The 17,600-nt window shown below is 45.7% G+C and overlaps 1 protein-coding gene across 1 annotated transcript in view; it reads right to left on the minus strand.

Moving 5' to 3' along the window:
- Positions 1–17,600, minus strand: part of col7a1 (collagen, type VII, alpha 1) — a 242,415-nt gene that overhangs the window by 44,493 nt on the left and 180,322 nt on the right. The window contains exons 78-86 of the mRNA XM_041191107.1: positions 15,876–16,001; positions 13,443–13,514; positions 12,693–12,728; positions 12,530–12,589; positions 11,247–11,291; positions 11,119–11,154; positions 8,874–8,909; positions 6,366–6,422; positions 6,178–6,249 (exon numbers count right to left, since the gene is read on the minus strand). Coding sequence (XP_041047041.1) covers positions 6,178–6,249; positions 6,366–6,422; positions 8,874–8,909; positions 11,119–11,154; positions 11,247–11,291; positions 12,530–12,589; positions 12,693–12,728; positions 13,443–13,514; positions 15,876–16,001 — 540 coding nt within the window. The remainder of the gene's footprint in view (positions 1–6,177; positions 6,250–6,365; positions 6,423–8,873; positions 8,910–11,118; positions 11,155–11,246; positions 11,292–12,529; positions 12,590–12,692; positions 12,729–13,442; positions 13,515–15,875; positions 16,002–17,600) is intronic.

Below are 17,600 nucleotides of genomic sequence, written 5' to 3' on the forward strand. Positions count from 1 at the left end.
ATCATCCTTGAGTACTAGGAATGCATGGCTACGTTTACCACCCAAGTGCAGAAGAGCAGAGTCTGCCAGTAACTATTACACAACTTACCCGTTCATTCCAATTCCCCGAGTATCAGTATCTGAAAGGTTGGATGACCTGCACATGTCAACAGATGATGCCAGTTTCAGACTCTGCCTATATCTAACTTATTCAAGAGTATCAAGGCTTGTTCCTTGTACTCATTCCAAGGGTGTGGCATCGCTGGCATTTATTGCCCAGCCCTAGTTGCCTTGTTGGTGATGGGGGGCCATTTGTGGCGGTTTTGATACAATTGAGTGGCTGGCTAGGGCCATGTTAAAGAGCAGTTAAGCATCAACCACTTTGGCATGGGACTGGAGTCACATATAGGCCCTGATTGGTTAAAGAAGGCAGGTTTCCACCTGAGTGAACCAGGCGGCATTCTATGACAGCCCAGCAACTTCATGGCCACTTTTACTGACGGTATGTAATGACTTGATAGAGCAGGCAGGTTTCAACAAGAAACAGATTAACTTTATTGCGGAGAGCTTTTCAGGTGCTACATGCTCCAACAGGACTCTCATCAGGAAGCCCTGCCCCATCTCTCGGATTACCTGCACTTAGGGTTCATTGGTGGGAGCCTCCAAGAAAATCATGTGACCCCTGATAGCCAGCAAGAGAAGCTATTACATTCATTACATTTCGGTTATTACATTTCCTCCCCCTTTAGTTTTTTTTCAGTTTCTATTTACAGAGAGCATTTGAATATCCAACAACATATACATAAATACAACTTCAGGTGATTAAAGATTAAGCCTCTGAGGTATTCTCTTTATATGGCTAGAAGGGCGTAGCTCTACCACTTGAGGTTCCCCCACAGGATTGACATGATCAGGAACTGCAGCATGTGATACATCATTAGAAAGTGGTAGTTCTGGGTTAGGCAACTCCATAGAGCATATCTATTCTAGGTCGATCTGTCACCTTAGGAGTTGATGATTCGACATTAATCACAGGCAGAATAGGTAGTTATTGGAATGATTCTGTCTTCCACTTCCACCTAAAGGATGAGGGATCAGCTTCTGAGACAATGGTTCCAGGAACCCAACAAGGTCCACTTCCGAAATTCCGCACAAATAATGTGTCTCCTACAGTAAATCTTCCAGCCTTGCTGTGAATATCATGATTTAATTTTTGATTACTCTGATTCTTCTCTACCTTCCCCTCTAAGTTTGGAAACACCAGACTTAACCTTGTACATAGGTGGTGTTTCATCAGTAATTCAGGCAGCGTTGAACCTGCAGTCAGATGTGATAACGAGCAGAAAGTGGGAAAGCCGAGTTTCTAGAGCACCTTCAGATAACCGTTTCATTCCAGACATGAAGGTTTGCACAGTTCTCTCAGCTAAATCATTTGATGAGGGAAGGTATGGGGCTGTTTTAATATGTTTGATTCCATTTAAATTCATGAATCTCTGAAACTCTGCACTGGTAAAGACTTTGCCATTATCAGGAACAACGATTTCCATGTATACTAAACCAATGACGCAGCTTCTCGATAGTTGCGCTCGATGTTGGTGATTTGACTTCCTACATATCCATCCATTTAGAACGTGCATCTACGAACAACAAAAGCATGGTACCGAAGAATGGTCCGACATAATCAATATGTAGTCTAACCCAGGGTCGACCAGGCCACTCCCACGGATGCAGTGGAGCTGAAACAGGCAACTTCTGTTGTTGCTGACAATGGAGACAGTGCTTGACCATGCTTTCAGTGTCACTGTCAATGCCTGTCCACCAGACATAGCTTTGCGCATTTTCATCTTCAGTATGCCTGGATGCGCACTGTGAAGCTCTGTCAGGAGTGGTTCTCTTCCTTGCAAAGGGATGACAACTCTAGATCCCCAAAACAAACTTCCATCTTGACAACTTAACTGTTTTTCTGGCATGGAACGGTCTCATCTCTTCAGATACAGGTGAATTTGACCATCCTTGCAAAACAAGGTCTCTGACTTTTGACAAAATCGGATCTCTGTTTGTCCAATTTCTAATTTGCTTTGCACACACAGGTGAAGAATCCAAGAAATTCAGAATTAGCACAACTTCTTGTGACACAGGAGCATGTGCAATGTTATCTGGTAACGGGAGATGACTCGAGTGCGTCGCATTTGCTATATGCAAGGCAGGATGGTACATAAAGGTATACTCATATGCAGATAATATCAAAGCCCAACGTTGAATTCTTGCTGATGCTATTGGTGGAATGGCCTTATCCTCACTGAATAAACCCATTAATGGTTTATGGTTCGACATAATGGGGAAATGTCATCCATGAAATTACTGGTGGAATTTCTTCACTCCAAATATTGCCGATAAACCTTCCTTTTCTAACTGGGAACAACCCTTCTCAGCCCTGGAGAGGATTCTTGAGTCATAGCCAATGGGTCTTTCTGATCCATTTTCCATTCTATGTGATAATACAGCTCCTACACCATAAGGAGAGGCATCACATGTTGATACCAACTCTTTTGATGGGTCATAGTGTACCAATAAATATGACAAATGCAACAGTTTCTTTACTTTCACAAAGGCTTCTTCCTGTTGTGAGTCCCACGACCAATGGTGATTCTTTTTTTTAAGTGTAATGGTGCCAACGCAGTTGATAAGTTAGGCAAGAAGCGGCTATAGTAGTTGATCATGCCCAGGAAGGATTTGAGTTCGGTTACATTGGACGGTGAGGGTGCATCTCTTATTGCCCGACCTTTCTCTTCTGCCAGATGCAAACTCGTGGCGTCCACCCTGTGACCCAGGTAAGTAACCTCAGGCACTTGAAATGTACATTTTTCCTTCTTTAATCGTACGCCAGTTCAATGAATCATCTTACCACGTCCTCCAAGTTGGCCAAGTGATCGGTCTCAGTTGACACTGTGATCAGGACATCATCTAGGCGAACTATCACTCGGGGGAAGTCCTTGCAAAAGACTCTCCATTGTCCTTTGGATGTTTGTACATGCAGACGATGCTCCAAAGAGTAGGCAAGTGTACTGATAAAGACCCTTGTGTGTGATAATAGTCACGCATTCTCTGGACGTGCTATCCAGCTTTAACTGTTGGTAGCCAACGGCTCGTATCCAATTTTGTACAGGTTTTGCCTCCAGTTAGCTTTGCATATGAGTCATCTATACTTGGAGTGGAGTACTTGTCTAGTTTGGCTGCCTTGTTTACAGTCAATTTATAGTCCATCCGAATGCGTCTGGTTTGGTTAGGCTTAACCACTGGAGCTACGGGTGCTGCCCATTCTGAGAACTGGACAGGCTGCATGATGCTCGGCTTTTCTAACCGGCTCAGTTCTGCCTCCACCTTCTCCTTCAACGCAGAAGGCACAGGTCTGGCCCTTGAGAAACGTGGTGTCATCTGAGGAACCACACACATTTTTGCTTGCAAGCCTTTTTTAACTTCCCTAAATCGTCCCAAAATACACTGTCGTATTTCCTTAAGAGTTCAGGAACTCCTCCAGTTTTCAGGTGAAATATCTCGGACCGATCAAGCTTGATTTTTTATAACCAGTCTCAGCCCAGAAGACTAGGTCCTTCTCTTGTCACTATGATCACTGGAAGCTGGGCTGTCTGTTGCCTATAAGACACTGGTTCTGTGGCAATACCCATTATCTGAATAGATTCTCCAGTGTACATCTTCAATTTAGCTGTTGTCCGCTCCAGATTCAGTGCTGAGTACCTTCATTTAGGTATTTAAAAGTGTGCTCTCCCAACACTGTGGTTGGGGCTCCCATATCTACCTCCATTAGTAGTGACTTCCCATTAACTTGGATTGTGACAGTAATAGGTTCGGTTTTTACACCAGTGACGTTGAACAGGGAATAAATGTCAGTGTTGGCAGCTTCAGGTTCTGCTGTATTTTTCAATACAGTCATGTTGGTTTGCTGCTTTATGGGCTGTTTCAACTTCACTCTGTATTGCCTTACTACGTGACCATTCTTATGGCAATAGTGGCATTCTGCCTCCTTGAATCTGCAGTGTCCAATCTGTGGTCACCCCCACATCGATAACAAATTAACCTTGAAGTCATTGCTAAGTGTTCCTACGAGGCCTTTTCATTTTTCTAACAGCGGACATTGCCCTTCGAATGAACGCTGTGTCTCTGGTTTTCACGCCACGCTCGGCAGTGGGTTCCCGACCCACACGGAGAACGGCGCCATGTTGTTTGTGTTGTAAAGCCTGCGAGTCTCTGGCAGCACTTTCCATCGGAGGGAGATTCCTAGGGTGCGCTTCAAGTCGATGTCAACCTCGGCGAATAAATGGAGCAGAATGGTGTCATCCGGAACTCCACAAACTAATCGGTCATGCAACATATCATTGAGTGTGTCCCCGAAGTCGCAGTGTTCTGTCAACTGCTTCAGCTTCGCTACATAGGTTGCAATGGACTCTCTGGAGCCCTAACTCTGGAATTAAACTTGATGGAGTGGACAGGTTTCAACAAGAAACAGATAAACTTTATTGCAAAGAGCTTTTCAGATTCTACGTGCTCGATCAGGACTCTCGTTAGGTAGCCCTGCCCCCAGGATTACTTGTGCTTAGGGTTCATTGGTCAGAGCCTCCAAGAACATCCCTTGACCCCGATAGACAGCAGGAGAGGCTATACCTTCAGTTACTATATGGCAGTGATAGTGATCTGCCTAAAGGCTCATTTTCCACACCTCATATCCTGCATTTTCCTCTTCAGTTTCTCGTAGGAGCTTCCCATTTTCAATTTCAAGTTGCCTAACATCATCATTCCCTTTCTCACTCTTGGTCTGCATCTCTCTAATCTTCCTTCAGTCACCTCTTTCAGCAAATTCTCATGACATAGAATATGGCCCATCCAACCTTGCTGCCTTTCTTGATGATATATTCACTATCGACCTCTCCTCCTCCTCCACCATCCTGAGAATTATTCTACGCTCTTGTGCTTTCTCCGACTGACCGACTCCATCCTTCTCCAGAAGCACATTTCACAACTTTCTAGTCTTTGGGGTGCCCACTTTACTCAAGGTCTACGTAAAAGGCCCATTGAACAAGGAACTCCAAATTAGTCTCGATAATTCTTTTCTTAAGATCTCTACACGTTTTTAAGCTGAGCAATTCTTTTTGCCTAGAGAAGGTGTTCTTTGCCATTGCTATTCTAGCTCTGCTTTCTTTCTGGCTGTAACCATCTTCTGACAAGAGGCTTTGCAGGTTCTTAAATTGTGTCATTTGTTCCAGTTATTGATCATTTATCTTGATCTCTGCTTTACCATCATTATTTCTTCCAATCTTCACAATTTTGACTTTTCTACATTAATTTTCATTCCGTAAACATTCACCCCTTCATTCGTTCTATCCATTAGTATTTGTCGACCCTCTGCTGTTCCAGCCACCAGGGTCTGCTGATCGGCAAATCTCCTCACCTTCACCAACTGATGTCCTACTTTGGCATCTTTCTGTACTTCATCTGGTGTTTCTTTTATCATGGCTTCCACATACATGTTAAAGAGCAACGGCGATAGTAGACAGCCTTGTCTCACCCCACACCCGATTAGACCAGGTTTAGTTTCTCCTGATTTTTATTTTATTTATTCATGAGATGAGGGTGTCGCTGGTTGGGCAGCATTTATTGCCCATCCCTAATTGCCCTAATTGCTTGCCAGACTGGACCATTTCAAAGGGCAGTTAAAAGTAAACCACATTGCTGTAGGCCAGACCAGGTAAGGATGGCTGATTTCCTTCCCTAAAGGGCATTAGTGAACCAGATGGGTTTTTACTAAAATTGGTGATAGTTTCACAGTCACCATTACTAAGACTAGTTTTCAATTCCAGATTTACTAATTTAAATCCCAGCTACCATGGTGGGATTTGAACCCATGTCCCCCAGAACATTAGCCTCTAGATTATTAGTTGAGTGACATTACCATTACACCACCAGCTCCCCTGTAGCAATTAGTCCCAGGGAGAAAGCTACCTTCATTCTTTTATCTCTCCATTCAACACTGGTCATCTCCAAAACTTTCAACAGTACCAACATCAGTATTTTCTTTACAGATTTTTAAAAACGGAATTAAAATTCCCAAATTGCCCGAGCAGGATTTGAACCGGTAATCTCTGGATTACTTGTCCACCCACGTGATCCCGCCTGAGCACATACCTTCTCCCCCCGTGGTCCTTCTTCCCCTTTCACTCCTTTAGGTCCTTCATTTCCTTTCTGGCCACGCTCCCCCTATAAGAAACGAACATCAGAGTTTAACGGCATCCCAAATTTAGCTTCCACCCTTTTCCCCCACCAAAAATATTTCTGTTTTCCCTCTGCAAAAGTTTTAGAATGTCATTCCTTACAAACTCTCCTTTGATTCCTTTGATTCCAGGGGCTCCCAGGAGAGGCGTTGCTTCACCCTGTGCGAGGGAACAGGAATCAGTTTGTTAGACTTCCACAACATTGAGTATCTTACAACAGGCTATAGCAGATATGGTATGAAAAGCAAGGTTTTCATGAACAGAGAAAAGGTGAATGTTTTTCAAAATTCTTTTCTCAATTGAAGATGAGGGATGCTCCATGCTGGGAATTTTTTTTTTTTTTGCTGGGCCAACATTTATTACCCATCCCTAATTGCCCTTAGAAGGTGGTGGTGAGCTGCCTTCTTGAGCTGCTTCAGTCTGTGTGGTGTAGGTACACCCACAGTACTGTTAGGAAGGGAGACCCAGCAACAGTGAAGGAATGGAGATATATTTCCAAGCCAGGATGGTGAGTGACTTGGAGGGGAACTTCCAGGTGGTGGTGTTCCCATCTATCTGCTACCTTTATCCTTCTAGATGGTAGTGGTCATGGGTTTGGAAAGTGCTGTCGAAGGAGCCTTGGTGAATTCCTGTGGTCCATGTCTAGTTTATGTGATTGATGCCAGCAGTACGCATTTGTGGACAAAACATCGGTAGAAGTGGAGATGGTGGAGGTAATGGATGGGGTGAAAATTAATAGGCAGGATGCACTGGAAAAGCAGACTGAGCTTAGAGCTGATAAGTTGCCTGATATGGATGGCTTGCATCCCCGGTAGTAAAGAGAAATGGGGGTGGAGTTAGTGGAAAGGCTTCCATCGTCTTTCAATTTTCCCTAGGTATGGGGGAGGTGCCAGAGGATAGGCGAATGGCAAATGTTGACACACTTGTTCAAGAAAGGGTGTAAGGACGCTCCTAGTAGCTACAGGCCGGTCACTTTAACATCAATGGTGGTAAGTTTTAGAAACAATAATCAGGGAAAAAAATAAACAGGCATTTGGAGAGGTTGGAGTTAGCTAAGGAGGGCCAGCATTTATAAAATGTACATCATGTTTGACTAATTACATTTTTTGATGAAGTAACAGAGGAGGTTGATGAATGGAATGCAGTGGATGTCATTTATATGGATTTTAAGAAAGTGTTTAACAAAGTACCACATAAAATATTGGTAAACAAAATTGAGCCTCAGGGAACAAGAGGGTGAGTGTCAGCTTGGATAAAAAAATTGACTTGAGGACAGAGAACAGCAAGTTCTGGTAAACTGGGACTTGGAGATGGCAGACAATGGTGTTCCCCAAGGGTCAGTGGATACAAAACTTGGAGGTGTGGCAAAAAGTAAGAATGATACCAATCGACTACAACAGGACATACAGACTTGAGCACAATGGGCCGATAAGTTACAGTTGGAATTTAATACATAGAAATATAAGGTGATTCGTTTTGGCAGAAGGGATGAGGAGGTAATATATACTTAATGGCACAGCTCTGAAGATTTGTACAAGGACAGGGTAACCTGAGGGTTCATGTTCATTCAAGGTGGCAAGACATATTGTGAGAGTAGTTAGCAAAGCATATGGAGCTAGGGCTTCATAAATACAGGTATTGAGTTCAAAAGCGGGCAAGTTATGCTGAACCATTATCAAGCTCTGGTTTAGCCTACAAGAAGAGTATTGTTCTGGTTCATGTCACCACACTTTAGGAAGGATGTGAGGGTCCTTGAGAGGGTTCAGAGGTGCTATACCAGAATGGTTCCAGGCACGTGGGATTTTAGCCACAAGGTTGGGTTAGAAAAAGCTGGGGTTGCTCTCCTTGGAGGAAAGGTGGCTGAGGGGAGATCTGATAGAGGTTTACAAGATTATGACAGGTTTGGATAAGATAGACAAAGAAAAGCTGTTCCCGTTAGATGGTGCAAGGACTAGGGGACATGGGTATAAGGTTTTGGGCAAGAGATACAGAGGGAATGTGAGGAAGAACATATTTACGCAGCAAGCGGTAATGACCTGGAACTTGCTGTCTATGAGGGTGGTGGAAGTGGAGATAATCAAGGTTTTCAAAAGGGAAATTGGATGGGCTCTTGAGGGAAATAAACTTGCAAGGCTACGGGGATATGGCAGGAGAATGGGACCGACTGGGTTTCTCTGCAGAGAGCTGGCATGGACTCAGTGGGCCAAATGGTCTCCGGTGCCATAATTGTGTCTGTGTGACCTGAGTCAGATATGGCAGTTAGATGCAAGGTAAAACTTGCTCCAATTTGCCCCAACAACAACTTGAATTAATATTTAGCCTTTAACATAGAAAAATGTACAAATGTTTTTCACAAGAGCGATTATCAAATGAAGTCTGACAATGAGTCACACAGGAGACGTTAGGACAGGTGACTCAAAAGCTTGGTCAAAGAGGTATGTTTTAAGGATCATCTTCTTTTCATTTAAGATTGTTTTGTAAAGGAATATGACACTTTGAAGTGTGATTCTCAAGTGTGACAGACAACTGTGAGATGCAGAATTCACATGTAGAGACTAGGTTGATAACATTTCACGCAGTATTCCTGTGTTCAATGAAGCTCTCACATACCTTCTCTCCTTTCTGTCCAACTAGTCCAGTATCACCCTAAAACACAAACATAAATTTAGTTTTAGTGCCAGCATAGTTTTTCTTGTGCTTGGCTTAAACATTCATGCCCTCTGCCACTGGCACATAGTGGCTGTAGTGCGCACTATCTACAAAATGCATTGCAGCAACCCGCCAAGGCTTCTTTGACAGCACCTCCCAAATGTGGGATCTCCACAAACTTGGGCAAGGACAGCAGGTGCATGGGGACACCAGCACTGCAGATTCTCCTCCAAGTCCCTCAGCACTCCGACTTGGACACATATTGACTGCTCCTTCATCATTGTTGGGTTAAAATCTGAAACCCCCATATTAACAGCACCGTGGGTAACGCCTTCTAAAGCGGAACTAGGGTTGGGTAATAAATGGCAGACTTGCTAATGACTCCTGCATCCTTAGAATGAATTAAAAAACCCTGATCTTCACATTAGACATTACGTATCAATTGTGATATTGAGGGTCGTGAACAGTCAAGAAATGTGCCAAGTCACCAATAATCCCTAGAATGGTTTCCAGTGATTCTGATAGTCTTCTTTTAAGCGAGCTGTCCTTTTGTTTCTACTCTTCTTTTAATCAAAATCCATTTTCCTGCCTATTTCAATGAGGGTAATTCCATCCTAAACCAGGCAACTGAGGGTGGATCAGCTGTCCCATTTCACACTCTGCTGTATTTTACCTGCTGGGTGTGTTAAGTTAGAATTAAGTATTGTGACACAGAGGCTTTAGTTACCCTGCACTGTGATAGAATAATTGTGCGCAAGCAGAGCTCAGAGCACAATCTAATGCTCTGCTCTGCCGCTGGTCCAGCTTGGCACTCTGAGAAAGCCAGTGATCAATTGCCAGGCGTGACATGCAAATCAAACGAGTTCCAAAAAAAATAGAGAGGAAGGCCAGCTTTCCAATCAGCTAAATTATGCCAGGGAATCAAAGGGGGAAACGAAAAGGACATAAGGACGTAAGACAGTGAGGGTGTGACGCAAGGGGAGACGGACAAAGTAATTCGCAGGGGGTAAGAATTCAGGGGGAAGAGATAAAGAGAGAGATATGGCAGAGGAAAGACGAGGTGAGAAAGAGAAACAGAAAGAGGAGAGAAATTGGAGAAAGAGATGAAGGTGAGGGAGGGAGAGACTGGAGGGGGAAGGGGGGGAGACTGGAGGGGCAAGAAAGAGAGGAATGAAACAGAAGAGACAGACTGCAGAAAGAGAGGCAGGTAAAGAGAGAGTTACAGGCAGAGAGAAGGAGAAGGTGAAAGAGACTGGCACACAGGCAGAAGGATAGAGGCAGAGGAGACAGAAGGAAGGATGTAACTAACCTATGCTGGAATCAAACCTAAACCTTCAGAGGTGCAGTTTCCATGGTTCATTTTTGTTCAGTCTGTCACTCAAGATAAATCTAACTGAGGACAGAAAGTTAACTAACACTTGAATGAGAAACGTATGTTAACTTTTAAAAATCTGGTTCTTTATCAGAGTTGGCCAGTTTGGACGGCGGGGTCTTGCCTGAAACAATAACCACTAACCTTTACTCTTTTAGATATTCCCTGGCCTTCTGTGCACTTCCAGGATTTGCTGTTTTTAAGTTCAGATGTTCAGCACCTTGGGGTGGGGGACTTTAACCAGCCAAAATTGAAAGTTAACAGCCTCAAATGGGATTAGTGGCATTATAGCAGTAGTAATCTCAACAACGTGAATTCCCAGACTTCCCTGGAGAGTTAGGGAGGTGGCAGAAACACCTGCCTCTTTCAGGCAGTGTGCCACTTATAATATGCAAATGGTGGTCTCATGATGTCTACTGGACCCTAAATGGATTTTTAGGATAAAAACTGGTCAGTCTGAGCCCTGCACAGTCTGGCCCGTCACACTAGTGTCCGGAGCTGAAGAGGTCTTGGAATGGAATTTTTAAAAAGATTCAGGTGGGGCCAGGGGTGCTCTCCTAGAGCTCTCTCAATATCACCTCCCACCGCCTTACCCCCTCCACAAAACCGACCTGAAGGTTCTGCTCGTGTCCCAGCCAACATTTACCATTGAAAAATTGCTATGTCAACAATTTTCTGATTTTGAACTGTCACCATGTAATTGCAGTCCCTGGTCACTAGGTGGCTTCATGGAGTTTTAAAAAAAAAACTGTGTCACCCAAATCCCTTCCCTGCCACCATCTTATTTAGTTAAAAAAATACAACTAACAGAATAGCTCTCTTAAACACACTTACTTTGAGTCCAGTTTCTCCACGACTACCGGGAGGTCCCTGATAAGACAACAGAATATAGTTTAAAATAAAAGTTCAGGGGTAAAAAGCAAAATCCCATTAAAAGTTCATTAAAATAGAGAAGTGGTTACTGCTAGTCCTCGTTCTCCTGGCAAGCCTGGTCTTCCATCTTCACCCTACGGAGTCAACAAAAATATGAGTAAAATAAGATTTACTTTCGGTCCAGCAAAAAGAGAAACAAAGAAGAATTTGCATTTATGGGGATCTTTCATGACCACAGGATGTCCCAAAGCACTTAACAGCCAATAAGGGAAGTGAAGTCACTATTGTGATGTAGGAAGCTTGGCAACCAATTGCGCACAGCAAGCTCCCACAAACAGCAAATTGATCATGACTGGATAGTCTGTTTTTCCTGATGTTGACTGAGGGATAGCTATTGGCTCAAGGCATCGGGGGATAACTCCCTTGCTCATATTCAAAATAGTGGCCATGAGATTTTTTTAAATCCACCTGAGAGGGCAGACGGAGCCACAGCTTAACATTCCATCCGAAAGACAGCACCTCTGACAGTGGGGCACTCCCTTGGTACTGCACTGGAGTGCCAGCTGAGATTTTATGTTCAAGTTTCTGACGTGGGACTCAAACCCACAATCTTCTGACTCAGGGGTAAGTGTGCTACCCACTGAGCCACTGTTGGCACAAAACACAAACTAACCTCAGGTCTGATATTTCACAATAGTTAATGAGAGCCTCCATCCTCCTGATCATGTCAGGGTGTTCAGAGCCGTGCAGCAGATGTTTATTGCCTGTTGGTTTTGCGATGCCTAAATATTACAGTAAATATTAAAGTAGCATTCCAGCACTTTGGGCAGTGGTGGAGGACTTGACTGGAAAGGTCCAGTGGAGTAAAAGGAGCGCAGGAAGAGGGGAATCGATTAATTGTTTTGATCTGCAGCTGCCGCTTAGTTACATCTCAGGGGCAATTGGGGATGGACAATAAATGTTGACTTTGTCAGTGATGCCCAAATCCCAGGGTTTGAACTTAAAATCATAACCACAACCTTAAGATTCATCATATAAAAAAGGGTTTGAATTTTGCAGAAACGAGAGACATGTCGCTGAATCTTTTCATCTTGCACTCATCAGGACAAAGGCAAGAATGCCAAATTTCCAACTATCACAACAATTTACACTACAGGGAAAAAGGGTGCTGACTGGTTGGCAAAGTGTCTGATTGGCTGAGATGTTGCCAGGGAGAAAACAACGGGGAACCATAGGCTTCTCAAGCTCCTAGGTAATTCAAAAAAGACGCAAGGCTTGAGCATGTTCCTTTTGCTTGCAGAGAACGGGTCCCTGCGTATGAATGTATATCGCTTCTAGAAAGAGTAAAAGGGTTTCATAAAGGGTTTCATACCCTGGATCCTGGATCTCCTCTTTCTCCCCTTGGTCCAGGCACTCCTGCCCCAGTTTCACCCTGCAAAGAAACGAAACAAAAGACACGGGAATAATCGGAGATAAATAATGAGAGGCGATGAAGGGGAATGATGTCAGAGGGAGGACTGAATTCTGGTTCCTACCTTGACACCTTGTAACCCAGCTGGTCCTGGCAAACCCTGAATAAAACATTTGCATTTTGAGTTAATCAGATCTCAGTTTCAATTCCGTCATAACTCCCCTCCTTTCATTTATTTCAAATTTTCATTTCTATTAAATACCATGGACCTCAATACCGCTCATCCCTTCCATTGCTGGGGCCACAGTGAGGTCGCACTTCTGTCCTCTGACCCTTAGCTCCATGATCCAGTCGTCATTCTTAGGATCCTATTTACTGGTGCCTTTTAAAGAATGCCCAGCTCAGATTGGCATCTTCCCTGAGCTACCAGTAATTCAGGGTTAATATCCTACGCTTGCCATCCATTTCACTGCCTTGAATTTATGTCACGTCTTTCCTGACCCCAGGACATATCCAAAGTGCTTTACCGAAGCCAATGAAGTACTTTCTTTGCAGCGGGCACAGCAGGATCCCACAAACAAGGCCCAGCCCGCCCGTGCTGGTTGATGGATAATTGCGCCGAAATGAACACTTCCTCCGCTGGTGGCATGTGCTCTTTTGCATCAACCCAAGAGGACAGATGGGACCTTGGTTCAATGTCTCCGACATTGCAGGCCTCCCTCAGTATTGGATGCAGGGGGTCATGGTGTAGGTTTTGCGTTCAAGTTCCTGGGGCGGAGTGAACCCACAACCTTCGGACTCAGAGGCAAAAGTGGTACTAACAGTCTCCACGGCTAATATAAACACACGACAATGACGGCTATCGATAACTGACCTGTAATCCTGGAACTCCGGGGGGGCCTGGTGTACCGGTGGCTCCATCTCTCCCTGGGAATCCAGGAGAGCCCTTAAATAACAATAAATCATTAAAAGAATAGTCCTGCAATTGAGCACTATGTCAAAAAATACCTGCATTACAAAAATATTTCAAAAAATTGTTCACAACCACCTGCGTTAACCAGCGGATAGGTTCAAACAGGGCTTCCTGCTCCTGGTTACTAACCAAGTGAACCTTTCTGGAACGTAAGCGGGTGCGAGTGTTGGGTAGTAACAAGATCAGCCTCATTTGTAATACCCCGTGTTTTAACAGCCTGCTGGCGCTCACTGTCTGGATCTACACATGGAGGACGGCTACTTAGACAAGAAGTGAGGGGGCCCACTGTGGCCCATTTTGCCAGAGCTTGCTATTTCCATCCCCTCCATGCAGGTTCGCAAAAGGGGCAGGATTTTGGGGCTTGAGTTGGAACCCTGATGCCAGGGGCAAGTGGGGGGGAGGGGGGTCGCAACCCCACACTGTGTGGGGAACAGTCACCCAACAGTGATTTGTCCCGAATTGGCCAATTAGGGGGTAGGCCTCTCAAAGCCAAGAGGAGTCCTACAGGAGTGAAGGAGCAGCAGTTCGCCTTTTCAGGTATGAGAGGGAGAGGAGAGAGGAGAGAGGAGAGAGGGGGTGCGGCACCTCGACTTTGAAGCAGTCTCTAACTTATTAAGAAAAACGGAGTCAACAGCCAGGCTACCACTGTGCAGGGGGAAACCCCCCCCCACCAACAAGGTGTCCTTTGGCTACATCTGTGCCCACGCAAGTGGAGAGTGACAATGTTAGAAATGCAGGTCCCTTTAAGAATAAACCAGGACAAACCTCTGAGCGAATTGAGAGCAGGTGATGCTCATTGAAGCCGGTACTTCAGAGCTGGATTGTTTTTCCTCCCCACAGTTTGTTTCTGAGCAGGGGGGGGGGGGGTTGCAGAAGGGAAGAGTGGGAATTGGTATTTTTTTTTTTTACAGAACTATAGTTTAACAAAGAACAGTTGAGATTCACAAAATGTCTCCAGCTGCCTGATTCGGTGAATGGATATGCACCTTTAAGCAAGGAGGGCTGAAGACTTGCCTGTAGTACTGACAACAGCACCCCCCCCACCAGTCTGCTGCTGGGGGTTGCCTCCAACACCTGGCCTAGGCTCCGATTCCTCCGAGGGCCGGGAGAATTCCTGGCTTGGAAAAATTCAAGCCAACGGGGCTTAAATGGCTTTACCTTAACCAGTGACCCACCGCTCGCGGGTGGGTGGCCCTCCTGACCCCTATCTGACCCCTGGGAAAAAGGCAGGGGGCGGATGGCACGGTCAAGCCGGCCTATGGTGCGAACTTACACACCCGCCTGCCTCCGTGCTTGCCTGAGGGGGTCTGCGCCCTCCTTACAGCCTGTGATTCTGAAGCGAACAGAGTGTGACTGACAGACAGCAAGCTGATGTGACCTGCTGTTCTCCTGTGACATTGAGAAACAACGGGGCGTTCAATAGAATATTCCTTCTCAATAACCGGAATCCGACACAGTGTGCCATCTCTTGGGAAAATGTCCTAGAGTTGAAAAGGCAGCAGTCTAATCAGGAGAACGGAGACCATAAGACATGTGAGCAGAAATTAGGCCATTCGACCCATCATGTCTGCTCCACCATTCAATCATGGCTGATAGGTTTCTCAACCCCATTCTCCTGCCTTCTCCCCGTGACCTTTGATCGCCTTACCAATCAAGAACCTATCTATATAAAAACAAAAAAACTGCGGATGCTGGAAATCCAAAACAAAAATAGAATTACCTGGAAAAACTCAGCAGGTCTGGCAGCATCGGCGGAGAAGAAAAGAGTTGACATTTTGAGTCCTCATGACCCTTCGACAGTGGACCTGCACCTTTGGCTCATCCTGCATCACGTTGTGGTTAGACAGTGGTTTTTATTTCACTCACCGGCTATTTGCGAACACTGGCACATCTTGCCACAAGAAGAAAGACACAAAAATTTGACTTTTATTTCCCCTTTCATGGGATGGGGACATCACTGGCAGAGCCAGCATTTGTTGCTCATTCCTAATTTCCCTCACACAGCGTGAGGGGAGGCATTGAAGAGTCAACCACGTTGCTGCAGGACTGGAATGACAAGGCAGGCCAGACCAGGTAAGGCCGGCAGATTTCCTTCCCTAAAGGGGCCAAAAAAGGTTTGTTTTTTTTTACAACAGCTGACGATAGTTGCCACGGTTACCATTGCTGAGAAGCAAATCCAAACTCAACCAGCTGCTGTTTGGTGGGATTTGAACCGTTGCCCCGGGACGTGGGCCTTTGGCCTACTCGTTCGGTGACATTACCACGATGCCACCGTCTGCCCTTTTGGTTAAAACCAAGTCGGAGATGTTATTGCGAGCCTGACCCCCACCTTACCCTCTCTGCTGCTGGTCCCTGTGGCCCAGGTAGTCCAACTTCCCCTCTTAGGCCTGGCTGTCCTGAGTTGCCGATGGGCCCTTGCTGACCTGGAGGGCCAGGTGGTCCTGGGAAACCGGGGTCACCCTGAAAAAAATAAAAAGAAGAAATCTCATTATTCGTCTTGATATGAAAAGGTCGAACAATGTAAGGCTAATCGTCCTTGGCCAAGGTTGTTCGCTCTCCCTGACTCCTTAATTGGGGTTCAGCTCTGGTGTGGGCTGTATTACCAGGTTTTTTTTGTGGGGGGGGGGTGGGGTGTGTGTGTGTATGGGCTGTGACAGGGGTGCGGGGGATTGTGGGGGAACATGGCAGGGCCCCGGGGGGGTTGGGGGGTGGGGGCCGGGGTGTGGCTGGGGGTTTGTGGTGGGGGTAACTGAGGAGAAGGGGTTGGTGTTACCAGTCTGTTGAGGTGCCTAAGTGTCAACAGTCTCAGGGTGAGGGGGGGTGAGTGCCACCTTTTGTTCGGGGAGGGGGTCCGGGGGACTTGCTTCGGTGGGAGAAAATGGTGGCCTGAGAATGGCCTGTTTCAACAAAAGCATTTTATAGGCTCAAGAGATTACATTGCACTATTCCACTGTTGGGACCCATGCACAGCCACACTCGGAGAATGAAATATTTGGGCCAAGGGCCCCTCCACTGATCTCTGAACACCCCATGACAGGATCTAGCAAGTGGACCCAGCAGCCAGGGCTCCTAGAATGTGCTGGCTTGGAGACAGCAAGGGCCCCTGTTTCTCTCAGTTGTGTGTACGCGCTATGAGCAGCAATAGGTCACCCGGATGGTGGCAGCTTCCACGCCAATGACAGGGAAGGATGAGAGTGACAATTTGCATTCTGCTTCTGTCTGTGCACTACCACCACACCACCCCCCAGCCCACCAACTTCCACCCCACCCCACACCACCCCCCCCACCCTCCTCCCACCCACCCCCCAAACAACAACTGTCCGATCCATTGGAAAAGACCCTGGCCTGGAGGTGAGCGGTAGCAGAAATCCTTAAACTGGAACCTTTGGCCGGGTTGGTGGGGGGGGAACCCATCAAGACTTCATCGGAGCTGTGCATGATGTATGTTGCTGAAAGTGGCTCCTGACTCTTTTACAGCGTTACTGTGATTCAGTGTTAGTGGAGCAGGGAAAAACACCAAAGGAATTCCCAGCAATGATGCTTCAAATAGACCTTCTTGAGCAAAACTTTGCATTTGGTAAATGGGTGGGAGGTTACATTTCCCATAAATCAGTAATGAGTTGAAAGTGTTCTCTTAAAAACAGTGGATATTAGAGTAAAAAGTATTACATTTAGGTAGTGCCTTTCATGAGTTCTGGATGTCCCAAAGTGCTTTAAAGTCAATGAAACACTTTTGAAGTGCAGTCACTGTTGAAAATGCAGGAAACATAGCTGTCAATGTGTACACAGCAAGCTCTCACTAACAGCAACATGATAATGTTCCGATTTTTTTTTAAGTAATGTGGATTGTGGGACAATATTGACCAGAACACCAGGGAGTACTCCCCTGCTCTTCTCCAAAATAGTGGCACGGGATCTTTTACATCCATCTGATAGGGTAGACAGGGCCTTGGTTTGACATCTCATTGAAAGACAGTGCAGCACTCCCTGAGGACTCCACTGGGAGCATCGGCTTTGATTTTGCACTCAAGCCTCTGGAGTGGGGCAAACGCCAGGAAC

This window comes from Carcharodon carcharias, chromosome 7, assembly GCF_017639515.1.
Source record: "Carcharodon carcharias isolate sCarCar2 chromosome 7, sCarCar2.pri, whole genome shotgun sequence".
Taxonomy (NCBI): Eukaryota; Metazoa; Chordata; class Chondrichthyes; order Lamniformes; family Lamnidae; genus Carcharodon; species Carcharodon carcharias.